The following is a 22,426-nucleotide window of genomic DNA, read 5'->3' on the forward strand; positions in this document are numbered from 1 at the left end:
TTTTATATTTTTATGACAGTATGTTGCACTGAAGCACCGCAGCAATTTCCTAATGTTGTAAACCTCCTCAACATCTGGCAATAAACCCTTTCTGATTTCTGATTCTGATTCTGATTCTGATAAACAACATGAAAGCGTGGATCCATCCGGCCTTGTATTAACTGATCAGACTGCTGGTGGTGTAATGATGTGGGGGATATTATCTTGGCACATTTCTGTCCCCTTAGTCCCAACTGAGCACAACTTCACAAAGCTTAAATCATCTCAAACTGGTTTCTTGAATGAATTCGCTGTATTCAAATTGCCTCCACAGTCACCACATCTCAATCTAATAGAACACCTTTGGGATGTGGTGCACAAGGACATTCTCATCACTGATCTGCTGCGTGATGCTGTCATGTTAGAATGGAGGAAAATCTCTAAGGGATGTTTCATGCACCTTGTTGAATCTTTGCAAACAAGAAATAAAGGCAGCTCCGAAGGCAAAAAAAAGTGGCCAGTGAGTGTATATTCACAATATAAGCTGTAAGTTAAAATATAAGTAACAGCTGAGTCTATCTCCGCTCTCCACATGTGAGATTTACGTCCTCGCTAACTGTCGGAATTTGGGAACTTTAGTTTGAAAAAGTGAAAGCGGAAGTGAGCCCTTCGCGGTGAGCTTGTGCGCGAGCTTTACGTTGGTGCCGCTCAGGCTGCTCCTGTCATTGACTGGGGTGGTGTTGGTGGTGGACGCAGAGGCCAAATGCTTCTGTGAACGGGGGCGACGAGTCCAGCAGCGCAGCATGGACGGCTGCCCGCCATAGTTAGCGCAGTTCGGAGTCTACTTCACTGTAGCCTAGAGAACGGTTATAAGCTAAAGCCTCTCTTTCTGTCCCCCCCCCCCCTGCTGCTGTTTGTTCTTCATCTGCCTCAGACGACAATGGATCGAGTAAAAAGCTCCATGCAGCAAGTCCCCAACGCTATCCCCAAAGTGATCCGACGGACCGGAGGAGCCAACAGCCTGGAGCTGGAGAGGGAAAACTTTGAAAGAGTGCAGGTACGGAGCACAGGAGGTCACAGTCATATAATAACGTTATTCTGCCGAGAGTGTGGGATGGAGGTCCTGGGCTGAGAGCCTCTTTATGGCGCTGGTGGGAGGTTTTTAAAAAGTCATGTCAACTTAAACTATGCACAGCACTGTGTCACTATTTCTCTCCGTCTGACGCGAGAGAAGGAAATGACACGGGAGCCAGATTTTTCCTTCATCGTTTTAAACGAGTCACCGTGTGACAGCTGAGTCGATCAGGCCTATCCCGTGTTTGCTTTGCTTTTTTCTTTTTTCTTTTTTCTTTTTTTTTTTTGGATCCACATTGTTGTCACCTTCCCACACGTCTGTCTGAGATCAGCAGACACAAAACGAGCCCACTGTACAACAAAAGAGCTGTGGAGATGTGGGTCAGTGGCCTTTTGAATTCAGATAACTCTGTTGCATAAAAAAGCACACAGGAGGGGGGCTCAGTGGAGCTGTATCATGTATGTAAAGTGCCTCCGAAGCCCTGCATTTAAGGCAGGACCAGGGATGATGCCAGGTCTCTCTTGGAAATGAGATTTTTTACCTGGATAAATAAAGGACTAATAAAAAAAATGACTATGAAAATGGGTGAAATTGTAAAACCAAGGTAACTGCCTGTCTTCCTTCCTTGTGTTTAGTTTTCATGGCTGCTGATGAATAATGAATGTTGTGTATCTTTACTATATATATATATATATATATATATATATATGAGTGTGTGTGTGTATATGTATGTGCTGTGGAGCCTGCTGCTTCCTGCTTGGTGGTCTCCCCTCCCCTTGCCCCGGACCAGGCGCAGAGGAGGGAACGCGGTGGGGGAAAGTAGGTCAGATGAATCAAGGCAGCGTGGTAGTGCTGCAACATGCTTTTCCCAATCCACTCCTGCTGCTAAAATCGGACAGTACAGTCCACACAGCCTAAATGTGCACAGTAGGTATTTGGCCTCGCTGCCTCTAGATGGTCTCATCCAGTCTGGCCCCCTCTCTGCCAGCCCGTCGCAGCAGCAGTATGGATTAAAGTTGGGGAAAGACGCATGCGTAGCTTTGTGCATCTCGAGCCAATCCTGGTCACTGGGTCACTGTCAGGCTCCTGAGATCACACCCTGCGGAAGGTGCCAGCATGGCAACGTAATGCAGGCACATAGTTGCTCCAGCTTCCGAGGAAACTGGAGGGGGAAGTAAATGTGTCTGAGCAGAAAGGTGTTTTTGTCTTGCTCTAGTGTATCTCCCATTAAAGGAGGGTGAAAATATTCAGGCAAGCTTTAACAAGCCCAAGTTTGATGTGTTGTCGGCAGATCATACTACTGTTTTCGTACTAATGGAGTCAGTTTCCGCCTCGTAAAGGTGTAATTTTTAAGATAATACTCATTGGGATTTGTCACCCGTGTGAGAGGAAATGCTTATGTTTGCTTTTTGTTCCTCGTGGTTGTTGTTTTTGTTTTGTTTTGGGGGGTTTTGTTGGGGGGGGGGGGTTCTGACTGAGGATCCAGAGCTGCGGCAGGAGGTGCAGGAATCAATGAATGTGCTGTCTGCTTTACAGGGATCAACGAGAGATAATCTCATCTGATCTGTTGTGCTCTAAAGCTGCCTAAATCTGCTGGGTGGCTGGCTTTCACCTCTATAGAAATCCCAACAGCCTGCCTGCTTTTAGATATTTGTTTCTTTCACCAGCTTTTTCCTTTTTTCCCCCTTTTTTTTCATCCGTCCGTTCATATTAACAAGCTCACCTTAGATGTAAAACTTTTTTTATGTTATTTGTTTCTACTGTTTGGAACAGAATCTTATTATTTCTGTTAAATGTCTTGTTTTGCTGGTTATCAGTGATATGTTCAAGTTTGTTTGGACTGTATAGTGTCAAAAATGACTCTGTATAATAACCCCTAATCATAGCCTCAATGCTTTTTTGCAGATGAATGAATCCAGGCATTCCCAGATTATTCCCAACGCTTCTTTATCTGATTTACCCTCACGACATACTGTTTTAGCCTTTCGTGCACTTAGTTCAGCTGACATGCTATTTTTTTCCCTTGAAGACCGATTTCAACATCCGTATTATAGAGCAGTGTGCAGAGCTCTCGGTGTACCTCTCGTTTGTTTATGTTTTGCCGGGAAAATTTGAAATAGGTGCAGGGATTTACTAAAACACCTGCAAACATACATGGAAATACAGTATACAAGACAAAAACTGTCCATTTTATACATCTTACACATTACTTTTAACTGACTTTCAACCTTTTGTCCACTCAGCTCTTTAATTAAATGATAACTTTTGGGGGTTTTTTTTATTCCCTCGATTAGTTGAGTTTATCCAACCATATAACCCCTTTATACTGGAGAAGTACCCCGCCTACTCTGCCCACCCTGGCTTAGACCCACTGAGTTAAACAACAACAACTTAAAAATGACTCCAGAATCATCTGCTGTTAGTTGAGACAAGTTCAAGGCGTAAATTAAAAGCTGTTTGTTTTTCTTTTTTTACCCAAATGTCTTCTGTGGTTTTCTAACCACGCTCATCCTGAGAACTTCCTGCCCGATCCTTTCTGTTGTGTGCAAAATCCCCTCTGTCATGTCCACTCGGGGTTATAAAAAGCACGAACCAGGGCAACCTGATAGCACTCAGCACTTTTAATGACATGTTTAGTCTCATAACAGCGACCGAGTCTTTCATTTAGAGTTTAGGCGGATTAAATCTCCGGGGGAGTTCGTCTGAAACGTCATTCTGTGTTTTGGTTTGGGTTGAATCGTAGCCTCAAAGCTGTAGCGAAAACAAAGGAGTAAATAACACAATGAACACCAGCGGGAGTTTTTATCATCTTTTATCTTCAGGCTCCGAAATGTCCAAGATGCCAGCTCCCGGTCCCTGAGCTCCCAGAGGACAGGAGAGGTTTTTCATTTGAAAGCTGGCGTAGGTAGTAATCTATGGACCAATAGGAACCATAATTAGTGCTTGAGGAACATTTCTGGGGCACCAGCTCCTCAGTTGGGATATGCAGAGTGAGCCACAGAGTGACACCACATTGTACGCATGTTACATAATGAAGGCCTTAAAATCAGACTGTCTGTCTGCCTCATCCTTCCCCTTTAATTGTCCATACTGAGGGCACTCCTGTATCTGGATATAAAAGTGCTTTGACTGTTTGACTGTTAATGTTCTCCTTATTTTCTATCAAACTGAACTGCCAGCATTAAGGTTGTTTTGGTTGAGTTTGCAGTCCTGTTCCTGGTGTTTTGGAGGAGGAGTAGAAGCTGGATGTTTAACTAGAGTCTGATTAATCCTTGGGCTGATTCGTAGGAAGTAAATAACCTGCTCTTAGTGTAGAAGGCCTGTCCCCCAGGCCTGCGCGATCTTTTAATTCCGTTTGGTGTCACGGCAGCTTTGGAATTCAGGCAAGGAGCAAGATCGCGGCCTTTGGGCACAAGCAGGAATCAGCAGGGGTCTTTGTAGACAGGCGGGTTTTTTTTTAATCACGCCGTCTTCCTGCCTCTCTTTCTCCCTCATCTTTTGTCTTTGCCTCCTTCTGCTCCCCTCCGCCGCTCATTGTCTCGAGTCCTCATCGTCTTCTTTGACATCCTGCGATTCAGAATGCGCAGGAAGTTGTCGAGGGATATCCGCATGCATGCGGGATACACGCAGACGAGCACGAAAGCGAGACCATTAAAGGCGCAGAGGGAGCAGAAACGGCGGGTGGTGGTTTGTGGCCTCATTGCGCTGGCTGCGTGGAATAATGGAGCGGGACGTGAGTGACGGGTTAGTAAGTGGAACAAAGTGCACTGAGGAGTTTCTGGTGGCAATGACTCTGAGTTACAGGTTGTTTTGGAGTTCCCCGCTGAATTTTACGAGCACGGTACAGTGAAAGGTGCAAGGTGGAGACGGGGTGCTTGTTTGTTTCAGTCGCAGCAGAGGTCAAAAGTCAGACTGGAAGCTACGTCACCGGTGGAAGAGCGCGGTAGGGGAATTGGGCTGCTTCAGCTGCCTGTATTTTATTCGTCGGCTGTAGCGTAGGAGGTAGAGCAAGGAAGTCTGCCAATCAGGAGGTTCGATCCCTGGCTCCTCTAGTCTTAGTCTGCACGTCGAAGGATCCTTGGCCAAGATACTGAACCTGATGCATTCATCAGAGTTAGCTTGAAAGCACTTAGCAATAGGAAAAAGAATGGTTGTATGAGTGGGTGAATGAGGCTTGTAGTAAGAAAGCGCTTTGAGTGCTCAAACAGAGCAGAAAAGCACTATAAGAGTACAACTCCATTTACTCCATGTGACAAACTATGTCATTGTCAGGTTTTCTTCATTTCAAATAATACAATATTATCATATAATTCTTTCAGGATAATAATAATAAGTCCAGAGGTCCTGCCCTGATGGTCACCATGCCAACACGAATACCAAATGTCAGCATGAAAATGAAAGCTTTTTTTTTTTTTTTTTTTTACTGCTGACACAATAACAAAGGTCTCCTCTACACATAAATGTCTGGGGCTGAAAATTCCCTGCTAGTTTGAAGTAAGCTCATCAAAGCTGGGCTTTCTCGGCATTAGCTGGCTTGACCCAACCTAAAACCCCGGGTGGAAGATGACAGTGTTTATCAACTTTCTCTGTTAAGCCCGACTTTCTGCGTCATTCTCGGTGAGCGCTCACATAACAAGGGGCATTTCACGCATCATATGACTCTTCCTCTACACGAAAGAGTCCCTGTGAGCGCTGCCTGCTCCAGTCAGAGACGTTATCAGATGATGATGATAGAGATAAAATCTTTAAAGAACATCAACTATACTATAACTATAGCAGTCAAATGTCACACAGTTTCAAATAATACGAGGGGGGTAATAATCTCAGGATTTAACACTCAGAGCGGTAAAAATAAGCATTTAAACTCGAGTTAATATATTTATTTTATTGCTAAGTGCGCTCTCGGTGCTGATGTTTATTTCTAGTGTGGTGGCTGCTCATCGAAGCTCTGTGCTTTGAAACATGAAAGGTTACTGCCCCGAAGCAAAATAAAGGAGCCGTGGAAATCTCTTTGATTTCTCGGCAGATCAGAGTCAAATAAAATGTATTGATTGAACAGGTGTATAGCAGAGACCTGGCAGTATAAAAACATTTATGCACTTTCTGTATCATCGGCTGAATGCATGCACGCTCCGGTGACGATGTGGTGCACAGTTTGCTGAGCTTAACAAGTTGCACGTATAAAATGCGTTCCAGCTCTTAAAACCGAGCTGTAAATGAAGGAATCATTTCCTCCACCTGCTCCTCACCGGGGTCAAGCATGTGTTGCCACGGCGAAACTGAAAACTCTGTGTTTAAGCTCAACGTGGCTCGCTAACCCAATAATCTCGCTCCGTGGTAAACCCCTCTGATTCGATTTGCTAACATCTGCTTCAGTATCCCAGGTTACTGATGTACAACATATAGACATGATGAAGAAGTGGCTCCAGTCTGTTTTTAAAAATCATCCTGCCGCGTCAATAACACCTTATGTTAGCGTATTCACATGATAACACACCACAAACTCCTGTGTTTTAATGTCTTTTTTTTCCCACTGCGAGAAACAAAGATATTCCAGGAAAAGTGTCTTGTCATAACACTTGAGTTCAAACAAGAGACATTTGGAGGACTTTAACCCCTGACTGTGTTTTGACATGGTACAACGACCTTTTCCAAGCCACACCTGCTTAAAGAGATATGACACACGTTTTCTAATATGTCATATGGCTGCTGAGTAGGAAGTTTAACACAAATAATCAGCAGGTTAGGTGAGCCATTGCTCTTCTTGGTCCTTAACCTTTAGTCAGGAAGGTGCAGTATGACATCACGGTTCAAGTGGACTGTGAGAGGTTTACTGGAACAGGAAAAAAGATGGCACATGATGTATGCTGACAGCACAACCCAGCCAGCCCGTATTGAACTGCACTTACTCAGCAATCCTAGCCCACATCTGATTTAACTGCTGAAACACCTTGAGCACTTTTACATGCTTCATACGGCTAAATTAAAACAATGACTGAAACTCGGAGATGTGTCCTTTTAAAGCTGGTTAGACAAAAACAGAGATGAGTGTTGCTGAGTCAAAATGAAGACAGAGACAGAGTGGGACTGCTGTATGTGAGAAATGCTCGGCGATGGGCCCACGCCGTACCAGGAAGTGAGGAGACTCGGTGGAAAATAGCCTGCATTGTTTTTAGACTGACTGCTGGGCAGCCTGGAGGTTTAATGCGCACACCCGATAGTCTAATGAGTAACATATTGATTATTGTGGCTGGCCTGGCCTGGCCCTGGTTGGTCAGCTGTGATTGAAAGCCTGGCCTGGATTTTAAAAATGGATCCTGTGGGCTCACTGGCTGTCTCCGAGTCTTCTGTTGTGTAATCCCAGACTGCCTCGTTGATGTTGGCGGTTGTACTGTCTCTTTTTCATTGAGGATGAGTCTTTGTCACTCTGCCTGGATGTTTTGCGCAGATTTGCACAGATTCGCACACACTGGCGACTTTATACAGTCTAGTTATTGGCATCAGGATGACACTTCTGTGTGTACGGCTGAGTCCACACTTAGTCCCTAAAATGTGAATTGAAGTTAGTAAATATGCTGTTTATATACGCTCACTGGCCACTTTATTAGGCGCACCTGTGCAACAGCACGTTAATGAAACTGTATAATGAGCCAATCACGTGGCAGCAACACAATGCATTTAGGCATGCAGACGTGGTCGAGACGACCTGCTGAAATGCAAACCGAGCATCATCCCGGTGATTTAAGTGACTTTGAATGTGGCATAGTTGTTGGTGCCAGACGGGCTGGGCTGGTCAGTTCTCTGGGTAAAAATTGACTTGTTGATGTTGGAGGTGAGAGGAGAATGACCACACTGCTTTGAGCTGATAGGACGGCAACAGTAACTCTCATAACCACTCGTTACAACAAAGGTATGAAGAAAAGCATCTAGGACTTACTGATCGAATTAATGAAGCTTGTATTTCAGTACAGAGGCTTAGTTTACGGGATTAGTAACACCTGCATTTTACCTGCTATGTCATGTTAAAATGGTATCTTTATGGAGGGTCTGTTATAGACGACTCTCCCAGAATTTCCTGCGTCAAAAAGGCCTGAAACTTTAAGCTGTTGTGAAGCTCAAATCCTGCAGGCTGACACAAACACAGAATAACTGAAGACTCTCAGAGGCACCAGATGGGGGCATCAGTTGCCCAGGATTGATCTCCTGGTGGACGCTGAGCTCCTTTCCCCCACTTTTCACCTTTTGAAAGTTGCTTTTTTTTCCAGGCTTCACCATCACTGTAGTCAGTCAGGATAAGGCTTTAAGGCAGTGTGTGCATATAAAGTATGGAAATATAGGGGCTCTACTGTATACTGTCAGCATAGTTGAGTTGTTGAGTTTTCTTTGTACCACAGCCTTTTTGTTCTTTTGGTTACATTTTATCTAAGTGTCTGTTGTTGTTCCCACATCTTCTTCTCTTTCCTGCTTTTTCTGATCTTCACGGTGAGGAAGATGATTTAATTTTTTTATTAATTTCTTTATTTTTTTGGAGATAGGGGAGGGGTAGATGGTCTTTTGGCTCCTGCTGCAGTTTAGATCAGGTGATCATCTGTTACTCCTACTAGTGAATGGAGCAGCAGTGGAAGTTGCAAACCCCAACCACCCCCCACCCCGTTTTGTTTCTCTCCCTGTTAGGACCCCCGGCGGTTCCCCGGACCCCAGTTTGAAACCCACAGTGTTTGAGCCATCCCACTCTGCAGGCTCCATGCTACTATTGTCTAACAGGAGAGCGGGCTATTTGCAAAATAAAGGTAGCCTCCTGCCTCAGTGTTTGCCCCTACGAGGGCTGATTCATGCGAGTGGGGTGATTGTCTTTTCTTTTGCCCCTTTTAAAGTGAAATGAGCGCCTATCGTTAGCGGTAGTCCTCTGGGTTTTTCCTCCCACACAGCTTGAGCTCCTCGCCGGGTCGGATGCTGAAAGTCCTCGCCGATAAGAGATCGCGCAGAGCTCGCGGAGAAAAGCAGACTGGACGCGGAAGGAAGCAAAGGAAGAATAGAGCAGCATTTTAATACCAAATCGGGACACATGTTGAGCTAACGGCCCTCGCCACCTCCTCCCCCCTTCTTCTCCTCCCAAATGCATTTGTAGGCTCAGTCGCTTTCCCGTTACTGCGCGTTAGGAGAGAGCCAGCAGCTCCGAGGATCCCCCGCTCGCCGTCTTGGAAGGACGATCATGGATCTGAGCAAAATCGTAAGTCCCGAAGAGCCGATCGGGTTGTCTTTATGTGAGCTAAGGACGGATATTAAGAGAAAAAAGGAGAAAGCGACAGGGTTTGCATGTTTTTGTGGAGGTGGGGGTGGTGTCCAAGAAGTCCTGAGCGCACACACTACACTCAGCAGGGTGAATACATGCAAGTTGGGCTCGGTGCAAGCAGGGACTTGCTCTGTCTGCTGTTTACATGGCAGCTAAATGCGTCCGTGGGAAGTTTGGGTTTTGTTGTGAAAGCTCGGAGGTCTCCCGTGGGTTTATTCCAGGGTTTTGCGAGCTGCTGTAGTGAAAGAACAGCTGCATTTAGTCGGGGAAATGATGAAACCAAGAGTCAGAAAGCACACGATTGTGTTAATGCAGCCTACTCTCTGGAGGCTTTACATTTCTAGTGCAAGTAAATGAAGCCATTCACACATTTGGCTTTAATATAGTGTTCTTCTGAGACCTGTAAATGTTTCCTGTGTTGACCAGAGCTCTGTTTATGCTGCAGGTTAGAGGAAAAAGTTCTGCAAGCATGGTTTAAATGTGCCATGAATGTCAATTACAGGATCTTATTGACAAACCTCAAGGCCAGTCTGAGTGTGTAGTTAAAGCTCTATAACACAGATTTAAGAGACTGGGGGCTCTAAGGGTGAATTTAAAGTACAACTTCTTCACAAGCAGTGATGTTTCCAAACTGGCGATCGATGTGGCGTTTATTCCACATTTGCCTGTTCATCTTCCTTTGACTCAGAGCAATGGGGATGAGGCAAAAGAGGTGCAGCTTGGACTGCTGAAGCAGGTGCACAAGAACCTTTCACAGTGGATGAAGGGGTTGCACTTTTAGCCTTTTGTACAGAAGTGTAAGAGTGTGTGTGTGTGTGTGTGTGTGTGGTTTGATGAGAAAGCCTACTCTCTAGTAATCCCCAACCAGGTTGGAGACTCAAAGGTTTGTGGAGGAAAAGCACAGCGAGTGTAAATTCTGTAACGATGCACCGGATCCTGACAGGCTGTCCATAGCTGGAACAGGAAAATCAGTCTCTCAGTTGTGAGGAAAGAAAAAACCTCAGCCGCCCACGTGAAGTCAGTCACGTGTAGACATGGTGTAGGTAGGTGTAGCGATGGAAAGCCTCCCAGGGCATCACCTTCCAGTTGCAATTAACAGGTTATTTTAGCTGAACCTCAAGAAAAAGTGGGAAAGTGTAAAGTATTCCAATCAAAGCTTTTCTACATGTTGTTTCTGCCACTGTCCAGTGGGTCTTGCAGACTGTGCATCACCGCTCCACCACAGGTAATCTGGTGATGCACAGCAGAGATGAAACACTGAGGAATGTGGCTGAAGGTATGCAGGGTGTGTTGTTTAGAGATGATGACAGCCCTCCAGCCCTGCCTTAATTCGTCATGATATAGATTAAACAAGGTGCAGGAAACATTCCTTCAGTTGTTGTGGCTTTGTAGGCTGTACATTCATGATATGAATCTCTTGTTCCACCAGATCCCAAGGGTGCACTGTTCGATTGAGACCTGGTGGTTGTCAAGTTCATGTCAGTACAGTGAACTCTCTGTCATGTACAAGAAACCAGTTTGAGATGATCTGAGCTTGGTGACATGGTGCTCAGAAAATATCCTCCAAATCATTAGACCACCAGCAGCAGCCAGAATAGTTGATGCAAAGCAGTATGGATCCATGCTTTTGTGTTGTTTACGCCATCGTCAGAATCTCTCAGCAGCAATAGAGACTCATCAAGCCACATTTTCCCAACCTTCCATTGTCCATTTCCGGTGAGTCCGGACCACAGCTTCCTGTTTTAGCTGACAGCAGTGTCACCTGGTGTGCTCTTCTGCTGCATCTGAATGTTGTGCATTCAGAGATGCTCTTCTGCATACCTTGGTTCTAACAAGTATTGCTAGAGTTACTGTTGCCTTCCTATCAGCTCGAGGTACTCCGGGCTTTCTTATTTGACATCAACAAGTCATTTTTACCCAGAGAATTGTTCTCTCTGGATATTTTCGTCCTCTTTTTTTTCCCCCGGACTCTAGAGATGGTTGTGTAGGAAAATCCCAGTAGATTAGCACTTTCGGAAATACTCTGGCTAACAACCACACTACGTTTAAAGTCAATCAAATGACCTTTCATTCTCAGTTTGATGCTCAGTTTGGACTTCAGAATGTCGTCTTGAGTTTCTCTACATGTCGACATGACTTCATGCACTGAGTTAATGGCATTTGATTGGCCGATTAGAAATTTGTGTTAACGTGCAGCTGAACGTTTGCCCCATTGTTGCATCAGCTGAAACAGTTTGTTTTAGATAAAATGAAAAAGAAGCCACGGAAGCAGATGATTGTGACACCTGTGTAGATTCGGTTATTGCTGTGCTGTGAGGTGGGGTGAGCTGAGGTGCACAGATGTGGCTTTTACTGATACGTCTTCAGGAAGTTGAGGCGAGGCCGTGAGGCTTTTTCACGCAGAATTGCAAAGAGAGGAGGGGCTCAAAAGCCTGCCACGGGGATGAAGGGCTGAGAGTTTAATTGTGGTGGAGCCCGGCCTTCGGCCTACGTGTGACTTTAACCAGCTGCCACCCTCCACCTCTACCCTCAGCGACGAACCCATTGCTGTTAGGTCGCACGCTCCAAACATCCCGGAGCTGTATGTTTGCATGCTTTTTAGTGGACTCTTATGAGACTGCAACATCCCGCTGGGCTTATCTGCATCACCCATTGCCCCGTTATTAATGGGACAGGAGATACTCGGTGCATTAGGTGGAAAACAAGCTCCCAGTTACAGCCTCAGGGGCCTGCACATGACTGGCAGCCATTGTTACTAGGCTGGTGGCTGGTTTCACCTTCACTCTATGATAAAATTGTACATTGCATTCCAGATTCAGCTCGCTGGGTTGATAATGCTCCCTCAGTGCCTGCAGTGACACCTGTGTAGCATGCATGGGTTTGTAATTTTTGCTCCCTGCGTGCACATAAGAAAAAACTCTCACTCTGCCCTCTTTGCGTCAGTGCAAGCCTGAATTTTGAGAGATGCGAGGAGGCTCACACGGGAGCAGATTTGCACGTCAGACGCGACACATAACATGGTCCTGAAACAAGCAACACAGAGGGCTCTGTTCAGACCGGTGACCTTTTCAGCCGGGTGGAGTCGCTCTTGGAAAAATGTTTGGGCCAAAAACGCTTTTCCAGTTATTATCCAATTTTTTTTTTTTTTTTTTTCAATGGATTTGTAAAAGAATAAATAAAAACTGTTATTTCATGGTGTTGTGACCTCTGAGGAGGCTGCTTGTTTGTGTGAAATGCACCACGGTAAGGCGAGCTCTGTTTCACCGCGTATACTTTTACTTGTGCACGTTGAACCATGAAGGCTGTTGTTTTATTTTCGAGGAAATAGGCGGATATTTTTAGTGTGTGAAACCTGAAGTCAGATACCGAGTGCACCGGAACCATGCTCATCGGAGGTATAGTCCAAAAAAACTGTTTACACCACTATATCATACTGCTGTAATCTGTGTTTTTAGATTAAACAGTTGGATTAGGTCATGTGTGTATATGTAAAAGGGAGGTTTCATAAGAACAAACACAGAAAGGCTTGTCTCCAAATCTGCACTTCCCCTTCACATCTTTGAGCTCAATGGTTTCGTTTTCCAGCTGGCGACTTTGCTTTTGGGTTTACTGTAATCTTTAAAAAAAGACATTAAAGTCTGGCTACTTGAAGCCAAATTTAATAAGAGGTGAGGCCTGGCTAAACATTTTTGCACAGTACTGTATTCTCCAGCTATGACACCATGTGCAGACTCCAAAGGTTTTTAGAAAGAGATAAGACACAGTACAAATATTGTTCTTTAAGCATTTGATAGTATATGAATTAAAGATCATTTTGGATTTTTCTATATACTGAGCTGGAGACAAAACACATATTCAGTGAATATCAGGCTTTTATTGATCAGCTGAGCAGAAAATGCTATTCACAGTGTGTGTGCTTCACATGTAAGCGTGCAGGTGTTTGCAAACAGATGTGTGTGCTTGATAAGTTGTGTCTAAATATTACGGTCTGTGAAGTGGGGAGAGATGGCATGTTCTTTTTAGATTGTTATTTCAGGTCATCTGTTAGCGATCGCTGACTGCCCATTTTTAAATATCCGTGTTCCTAAAGGTCTGAGTGTATTCACACAAAGACACCTGGAGGGAATCTGGCAGGAAATGGAGACAGAGCAAAGTGTTTGGTCTCAGCTGCTCCCTGTCTGGCTTGACTGAGCAAGGTTTTAGCTGAAGGCGGGGGTGCTGTGGATTTGAGCATTTTTCAGCAGGCAGGAAATGGGCAGTGGAGGGTGTGCCAAGACAGGAAGCCTGACTGAGTGCCTGCAACCCCCCCCCCCCCCTTCTCTCCTTCACCTCCACCCCTACAGCGTCAGCCACAATGACCGTGCCTCCTCTGCCTCACCTCAGCGTTAACAGGGCTCCTGCATTCACAGCCTGCACGTTTCCTGTTTTCATTCCTTCCTCCATCCCATCGCTGTTTACCCTTTTTATAGCAGAATAGCTGGACCGGTCTTGGCGGCAACTCCAGCCTCGGCCTCCAAGGCATCCGTCTTTAATTTAGACGGGTAGCTCAAAAGGTATAACAGCAGTTTGGTGTCTGCTCTGTTGTTTGGGAACAGTGACAGACTTGGTGAAAGCATTCTGGGCTCTTGTCCCCTGTTGGGTGTGCTGAGAGGTTAAATCAGAAGGAGGAAACATTGCAAAAGGATTGGGAAAGCATGCAGCTGTTAAATACAGACATGCAGTCCTTCTTAGCTGTGCCATAATGAAGGTTTTAAGACCAGAGGCTTCACTTGTTGATATCATGCCAGAGTCAGAATCACTGGGAACATGGGTGAAGCTAAAGCAGACTCCACGGCCTGTCATGAGCTCTCTCCTCCATCCACACCTAAATAACTGCTGTCAGATAATCATAGTACCATAACTTAAATTAATCACTCCACTCCCATGCTAAGGATGCCGCCTCCTCCTCCTCCTGCTTAAATCCAGTGAGAACAAGCGTTGCCGAATTTACTCTCCCCCTTCTCATTTGGCCCTGCCGAGGTTTTCCACAGTCATTTTCTCATGATTGAGCATCACTGGCTTTGAGTTATTCTCGGCACTAATGCTGACATGAAATGTGCGACAGCGCGCCAGAGACAAAAATATCCGAGAGCGCTGTCTTTTCTCTGTGACCGTCATAAAGTGACCACGATAAGATGACATGTCTCCGGGACTGACATGGGAATCAAATCGCCCAACATCGCTTTTTAGTCACATGCTCTTTGGGAGGCGGAGGGTTGGGGAAGGGAGTCGCTCAGCGAGGGCCGTTTCGTTTAGCAGGCAGAAGATGCTTTCTCCCTCTGGGTGCTGTGCGCTGGGCCTTCAGCGGGCGCAGCCAGACCACGATCAGCATATCAATGCCGCGCTTTCCACAGAAGAGCTGATTGGTGCTTGCCAGGCCCAACTTTGCGTGCTTTCAACACTGTATCAATAACACTTTGTTTGAAAGCAGAACTGTGGAAAAGAAGATGTTTCTGTAGATACCAAGAAGCAGAAAGGACTTCTGTGTTGCGTCGGCGAGTAATTGATTGATGGCTCGTTATGACTCTTTACTTCAGGGCGGAAAGGGGAAGCGCAAAAGATGCCGGCCCCCTGCAGATGCAGTGACGTAGGTTCCCCAGTTTAAGGACTCTCTCGGGGCGGATCTTTGCGCCTCAGCTTTATAATCACTTTCCTCTCACCTGTGATTTAATTGCTCGTCATTTGACTTTGTCAGCCGGTCCGAGTGGCTGCACTGCGAGGGGCTAATAGGCCACTGATTTATTGATGCCGGCAAGCCGCCTCAGCCAATGCCAGGAGATCTAGGCAGCTGGCACTCCCATTCAACCCTAACACAAAGTACAAAGTCTCACTGTGGGCTAATTGGGTCATCCTCATGTGGGAACCAGTTGCACTGGCGTTTACTCAATCATCCCTTGATTTTTTTCTTCTTCTTTTTTTTTCTTGTGTGATGGAAAGAAAAGGAGAAGCAAAGCAAATTGTCGATGTTAAAACTTGCAGCTTCGATCCCTGAAGGCTGTGTTAGCTCACATGCAGATCACAACACGAGAGTGTCACAATTTTAGTGCTTGTGACAAATTAGCAGCCAGTGACCATGACAGGAAATGCCACAAAAGTCACTTCCCTCATCAGTAAAATGTAAAGCACATGTGGCTTAAGTGTAGACATGGTGTTTCAGTGTTAACCTACACTTTGAATACAATTTTTAGAAATATGGATCGTGTTTAAAAGAAGGAAAAAGGTGCAAAACACAAGAAGTGTGTATAGATTGTATTCAAACTCTTAAGTGTAAATAAATACAGCGCTATATGTTCATAACTCCTGAAAAGGAGTGACAATATTATCTTAATTTGAGGCTTTTTGTGTTGCCATTGGCCACATTTCATGTTCCAGCCTCCACACGCAAAGCTTCAAATTCAGTCTGTTTAATTCCAAATACTCACAGGTGCATCAGTCTACACAGCCTCAATGTTTCTGGAGAAGAAATAGCTTTTTGAATGTGTTGCATCACTGAAAGCCTTTCTACAACCATTCTCTGTATCAGCCTCAGGTGGTGCAAGAAATCAGGGTTTCACAGCTGCATGGGGTCTTTTTTTTTTTTTCTTTCTTCCTTTTGTGCATGAACAGAATCTTCAGGGTTGTTTAACAAAAAACAAAACAAAGAAAAGTATTCAAGTAATCATAAAGTTCCCATAAATTTCCAGATCCTGTTGTCAGACCTTCTGGTTTATTTGTAAACAGGAAGTCTAACTTTTTTCTTTTTTTTTTAAAGCGCATGACTGATCATAACTCACTGGCCTTCCTTTTGTGGACTCTATCAGCAGACACAGGCTGTTTTCACGCGTACGCTTTTCTAGATCATATCCAGCGGTGCATGTCAGGATGCAAACATCCGGCGTCGACCTTTAACCTTTTAAAAAACAAGAAAGCATGCGGCGTCAGGTTGTTATACTTTGTGCCTACGTAGAAACAACTAGCCGGTGGTCGTCATGTGTCCCGCCACGTGTCTGCTCTTATGTTTGACACGCTAGGGGTGTCAAACATAAGGCCCTGGGTCCTAAATCGGCTCAGTAAAGGCTTCTACCTGGCCCACTGGTCAACTTTAGAGTGGATAGATTTTGAACTTTTCTTGCTGTAAGTTTTACGGCTTTTCCTTTTAATAAAGAATCCCCACCCATACTGCACCAAAGTATAAGCACACTTTCTGTTATCCACGTCTGTCTCTTCTCACCTTTATGATTCATAGCGCCGGCTGTTCACCATCGACAGGACTACGACCTGAGCCCTGAGGGGCGGATGCTGTGCAAACAGCAACCAGCTCCTGAATTCCTCCTCGTCTTCTCATGATCACTGAATCATTCCTGTGACTGAACCAAACTCATAAATTAGATTTTTCTCAACAGTAAACTCGTGTTTGCCTGCTTGCTTGCTTTCGCTGCTGCTGATATGTCACTCAGAGTGATGGTGCGTGTGGAGGTGGCGGTCTATTGTCTGCCGTTGTTTTGACAAGCCAGACCCACATTCTTCTTCTCCGATCCAAACGTCATCTGTTTCAGGATTGTGGCTATAAGGAAAATATTTTCTAGATGGGCTCTCTCAGGCATTTTTTTTCTCAGCAGTCTGCGACACCAGGTAGCGTTGTGGAAATCTGAAGTAGATCGAGGTGCACACACCCAGGTTGTCTTTCCAAAGCTAAATAAAACTCGCTGTAAACCTGGAATATTTATAGTCTAGTTATCTGTCAAGCTCAGTCACAGGATGCTGTCAGAACATTGTGCAATAGAAGATAACTCGAACATCAACATGTGGTGTATCTGCAAGATCACACAGAGACAGACTAAGAAGATATGGAGCCTTTCATTCACCGAGGTCAGCTCGACACAGAGAAGATCTTAAAATTTTCCTAAAGAGACTGACAGAAATCCCTGCTCCCAGATCATTCCTCCTTTCATCTCTCCTTTCCCTTCCCCATTCCAACCTCCTCCTACCCCACTCCTCCTCCTCCTCCTCTTCCTATTCCTCGCAGTAAACTTCCAGTCCCGGCGGCTCACATACTGGAAGAGGAGGAGCGCACTCCGAACATCTGTGGGAAGTGAGATTATGAAACAGGCCTCCCGTCCTCTGCTGACCCCATCCCCCTCGCTCTCCTCGCTCTCTGCTGGAGATACCCTGCAAATGATAGCGGCAGGATACGCTGCCCTGTTTGGTCGTGTGTGCGGAAGACCGGCATTTCGGGCTCCGTTTGAGTCAGCTGTTTGGATGTAGAACTTTTCCCGGTTTTGTTTTCCCCTCGTGTTTAATGACATAACCTAAAAGCATTGTGAAAACTTTCACACAACAGCTAGAAGACTTTTGAACTTTTCATGGACGTATCTATGGATGCAAATTTCTATCAGTCCAAATGTAAATGGGCTATAAATATATCTTTCCTACACAGTTTGAGCCCTCAAGGTACTTTCTTACTACTCCAGGGGACAAATGAGTATCTTCCCCAAGGGTACTTCTACATGCAGACGAAGGGAAGCCAGGGATCAAACCGCTGACCTTCTGATTAATAAACGACCTGCGCTGCTGAGCCACAGCCGCCCCAGTCTCGCTGTATTGGACCGTTCAGATATTCCTCAGAGGATGAATCCAAATAAATGCAGCGATCTCTGATGTTTATTTGTTTTTCTCATCATAAGTAAAATGTGTATGGAAATTTCTCAGCAGGTGTTAAATGGTTTATCATAAAATGTCCGCATATCGGTGATCTCCACAGGCTGAGTCAAAGAGGAACTCCACTGGCCAGTTTCCACATCGCAGAAGGCGCCACCAAATACGTGAATGAGATTTTGATAGTGAACTTGATTGGACAAAACCGGTTAGACCTCAGCTGATGCGTCAGGCAGTCGAATGATGACAAAATTAGCCAGTGTGTAACGTTGAGGTCCTATTGCATTGTGGGAAATTGGGAAATTTAGCATAGAGGATATGAAAGAATGAGATGTCTAATTCTGCCTCATCGCTTTAATCATTGGTGCTATAAACTCTGTTTTAGCTTTTCTTCTGGCGCCATCGCTGGGTGATCATTTCAGTTCCTGTTTTTCATTTCTGGATCATTTCAACATTCTGGTTTCTGACCAGGCGCCTAAAAAACGAATTGCTTTTCACTCAGATTCAAACTGTAAACTTCATTTTCAATGAGCAAGTGTTTTCCTGCTAACAAATAAAACTAAAACGATGAAAACAAACGAGGCTGGATGTAGGAAATGTTTTATACCTCGTGCTTTCAGTCTGTGTAACGCAATATATCTGTCTGGCACAGAGATCAATTATTATCCCTGTTTATTTAATTTTTTATTACTATTACTCAAGCTACTGCACTTATTTGGTGTGGCTGTAGCTCAGGAGGTAAAGAAGGTCTAATGCAAATTAGATTGACTACTGAGAAGTTTGGTCTTTCTATCCCCGGCTGCTCCAGAGTGCATGCCAAAGTGTCCTTGAGCAAGGTACTGAACCCCAAAGTTGCTCTCCGATGTGTTGTTAAGTGCGCATATGGATGGGTCAATGAGGCATGTTGTATAAAGCACTTTGCGCGGTCAAGTAAGAACCAGTTTGTTTACCATTATTTGGTTTTAGTCTGTTGTTAGGTGGTTGCTAAGACATGTGATGACTTTATAATATAATAAAACGGCTGATTTAACTTTGGTGCCTGTAAATCAAATGTGTATTGTGTTGAAATTAAAAGGATGCAGGTGCGGAAATGCGACAAGTGGGCCATTCTAGCCCATTGGTAGGCTGTTGTTAGGCAACACAATGAGATCACAATACCTGATACAGATGAGGTTTGGTTGGTGAGCCCCTGATTGTGTGTGAGGAGTTACTACTACTGTTGTTGATGTTATTACGGTTGATGGCTGTAACAAAATAGTTTTACAAATATGGGATGAATGAGGAATTTTTCATCTTATTTATTATTTGCATGTTAGCATGGTACCATTAGCTTTTAAGCTATGCTGTGCAAAGTCCAGCCTCACAATCTGCAAGCATTGCTGGACACCCAGGCTTTGTTTTATTAAATAGTGGTTGTGTTTTTAATGCTTTTCTTTGAATAGCACTTTATTAATTTTGTAGTAGTTCGTAATATAAGTTATCTTAGAGCATGTTTAGTATGCTTCATTTTCACCTTCCTATGTTACAGAGAAAGAAACCCAAAAATATCCTGTATAGAAAGTTACAGTTGAGAGAAACGACTCCCTTTCAACTGAAACGAAACCCCAAACTAAGCCACACTCGGGATTGGTGGCTTCTGCCTCAGCTAAGAAGGTATACTCGCCACTTTGGTGGGCCAGGAAGTGCAGACCTGAAACATGTAGAGCCTGCACAAAGGTAGGCCACAGCGAGAGCGAGAGAACAAAAAGTAATTGGCTGTAGCAAAGAAATGTATGGAAAATGGGGGGGGGGGGCCACAACAGCATATCTAAATGATGGCCTGAACCATGAGCTTTTATCTAAAAGGGTAGTTTAAGAATGAGAGGGAGTGTCCATAGTACCTCCTGAAAGCCAATAGCGTGCCATAGCACAACCAGAAATCCCCACAAAAACTGCCAAACTAACACCATCCAAGCTACCGGTGGCAGCATTTTCAGCCTTGTGACTGTGTCACACTGGGTTAGAGCAGAAGTGAAAAGTCATTCCAGTGTGTTCTGGTGGTTCTGTAATTCATGTCTGATGATTCTTAAAATTTGAGCTGAAGTTGGAGGAGCTTCAGGTTCAGTCTGGCCAACATTCCTCAGTAGATGTCACAGCACAGACAGATGCTCCCCTGCTTATCCGCACGTGTCTGGTTGCTGGTGCCGTCTCATTAAATCTGTCTGGTTACAGTCTTAATGTTAACTATGTTTGCTGAAGAGTAGTCAGTGGTGGTTTTCTGTCCGGCCTCTATCCTCTGCAGATGTTGCAACTGTTTCCTGCTCTATTCATATCTAATCCTGTGAATTAACACAAACACGCAGGAGAATTTAAAAAAAAAAAAAAAAAAAAAGCACCTGCGCAGTTTCAGCCCTTCTTACATGCTCCGTCACATGTCTGTAATTTAACTTGCCGACTGCACTCCATGCTGAGATTTGGCAGGACACGCGTCTCTTTCAGGCTGCGAGGCTGTAGATCCTCCTCAGCAGCAGAGAGGAGGCCTCTCAGCTGCTGCCTTGAATACCAACTCTGCAGAAAATGGGTCAATCAGTGCGTTATAAAAAAACCTGGGCTGCCTCTCATTCCCCAGGTGGTTAGAAAAGGGAAAAGGCAACTTTCTGAAAGGTGGAAGGATGTCAAGTTTTAAAATGAAAAACTTGACTTGTTTTTTTAGTTGTTTTTTTTTTTGCTGTGAGTAAAAAAGCTGTGGGCTGATTTATTTCCTCTGCTTCTCTCCCCTCTTCTCCTCTGCCCTTTCTTTACTCCTCTTCACAGGCTGTCAGCATCAACAAGGCCATCAACACACAGGAGGTCGCTGTCAAAGAGAAGCATGCCAGGAATATCCTAACATAATGTGTGTGTGTGTGTGTGTGTGTTTGAGGAGAGGAAGAGCATTTGTTTTGACTTTGTTGTGTGTGCAGAATCATCCTTCCGTAGCTGGAGGGCTGTGTTGGTGTAAAACAGCTAATTTTGTGTAACCCCGTCGTCTGCACATGGCCCTGCTGCACAGCTAATTTAGTCATGTGTGAAACCAAACGGAAGGCTAGACGGACATATTTCTGTTTATCAGACAGACTAAAAAGCACCAAACTGCTAACATCTAACATCCTGCACAGAGACGGAGCTAAGCAAAGGCCTCAAACATCAGAAAAGAGATCATTAAAAAAATACACACACAAAGGAGACGCAACAAATGTTAAAAGTTTTCTGTATTGAGATTGGTAAATACTTAGGCTCCGCCAGGGTCTGACTACACAAACACTGTAAGCCTGTGATCCTTGACTGCCGCTCTCACCCTGCATCTTGGGGACCCATCATGAGAAAGGTGCCCACACCTTCTGGGCGGCAGTCAACCGGCTTCCTCTCTCCAGCAACGCTGTGCTCTGTTGGAAGTTCTGCCACGTCTTCCACAAGCTGCTGCGGGACGGGCATCCGAACGTACGTAAACACGAAAACTTTGTCTCCCTCTTATTGTAACTGTGTTCTGATACTCAATGTTAAGGATGTTTCCCCTCTCTTTTCCATTGTTGTTTCTTCAGGTGATAAAGGACTCCATGAGGAACAAGGCTGATTTAACTGATATGAGCAGGATGTGGGTAAGGATTATGTCATCTCACACAGTCATAAGTCTCATTTACTGCATTTTCCACACTACAGGGCACACTTAAAATCTTTTAATTTTCTCAAAAATTGACAGTGTGCCTTTATAATCCAGTTTGTCTTATGTATGAATTCTGGCTGTGCTTACTGACCTTGAACCGATTTTATGTGATACACGGCATTAAAAAATCTGACAAAAAATGTTTTAGTACGGCTCCTGTAGTCAGGAGCCTTGTGGAGTAATCTGGGTCCAAAACTCCGTCCCCTTTAGGCCCCAAGTCAAACAAACACTGCAGAATCACTGAGAGCTAAAAACTGTCTAAATTATTTCATCTTTAATAAAATGATCAGCGTTGCTGCTTTACCAGGTGTTAACCATTAAGTTAACATGCAGGCATCCATGAAAAAAACCGACTTCCTAAATTTAACAGATTTAGAAAGTTAGCAGGAAGTTAGCTCGCTAATTTCCACCTAAACATGATATAGCATGTTCTGACTGAGAGATTTCTGAACAAATTAAAACGTACAGCTCTGCTATTACTTCCAACATAAATGAAGACAGAAAACTAAACAGCAATGACTTTTGTAGGGTTACTGAAGTTGAACTAGCTGGTATATAATGATGTGCTACGTGATCGCTAGCAACACAGCTATGTTAGCATAACATAAACACAGTGAAGCTGGAGGATGAACGCCAACTTTTTTCCACTGGATAAAAGTTAACATGAGGGTTCCTGATGGTTAAGGATAAATCCAATCGCTTGGCAGGATGCTGTAAAGGGACCAAA

At 44.6% G+C, this 22,426-nt stretch overlaps 1 protein-coding gene across 2 annotated transcripts in view; it reads left to right on the forward strand.

The window, feature by feature from the left end:
- Positions 1–684: 684 nt before the first annotated feature.
- Positions 685–22,426, forward strand: part of hip1 (huntingtin interacting protein 1) — a 53,857-nt gene continuing 32,115 nt past the window's right edge. Inside the window, exons 1-4 of one of the 2 annotated variants that reach the window (XM_040009560.1) lie at positions 685–1,036; positions 20,814–20,877; positions 21,334–21,476; positions 21,578–21,634. In XM_040009560.1, coding sequence (XP_039865494.1) covers positions 920–1,036; positions 20,814–20,877; positions 21,334–21,476; positions 21,578–21,634 — 381 coding nt within the window. In that variant the 5' untranslated portion in view covers positions 685–919. Of the gene's footprint in view, positions 1,037–2,829; positions 9,285–20,813; positions 20,878–21,333; positions 21,477–21,577; positions 21,635–22,426 lie in introns of those variants that run through there. The other variant, XM_040009561.1, reaches the window with a different exon arrangement.

Source organism: Simochromis diagramma, unplaced genomic scaffold (assembly GCF_900408965.1).
Source record: "Simochromis diagramma unplaced genomic scaffold, fSimDia1.1 OVJJ01000344.1, whole genome shotgun sequence".
NCBI classification, from domain to species: domain Eukaryota; kingdom Metazoa; phylum Chordata; class Actinopteri; order Cichliformes; family Cichlidae; genus Simochromis; species Simochromis diagramma.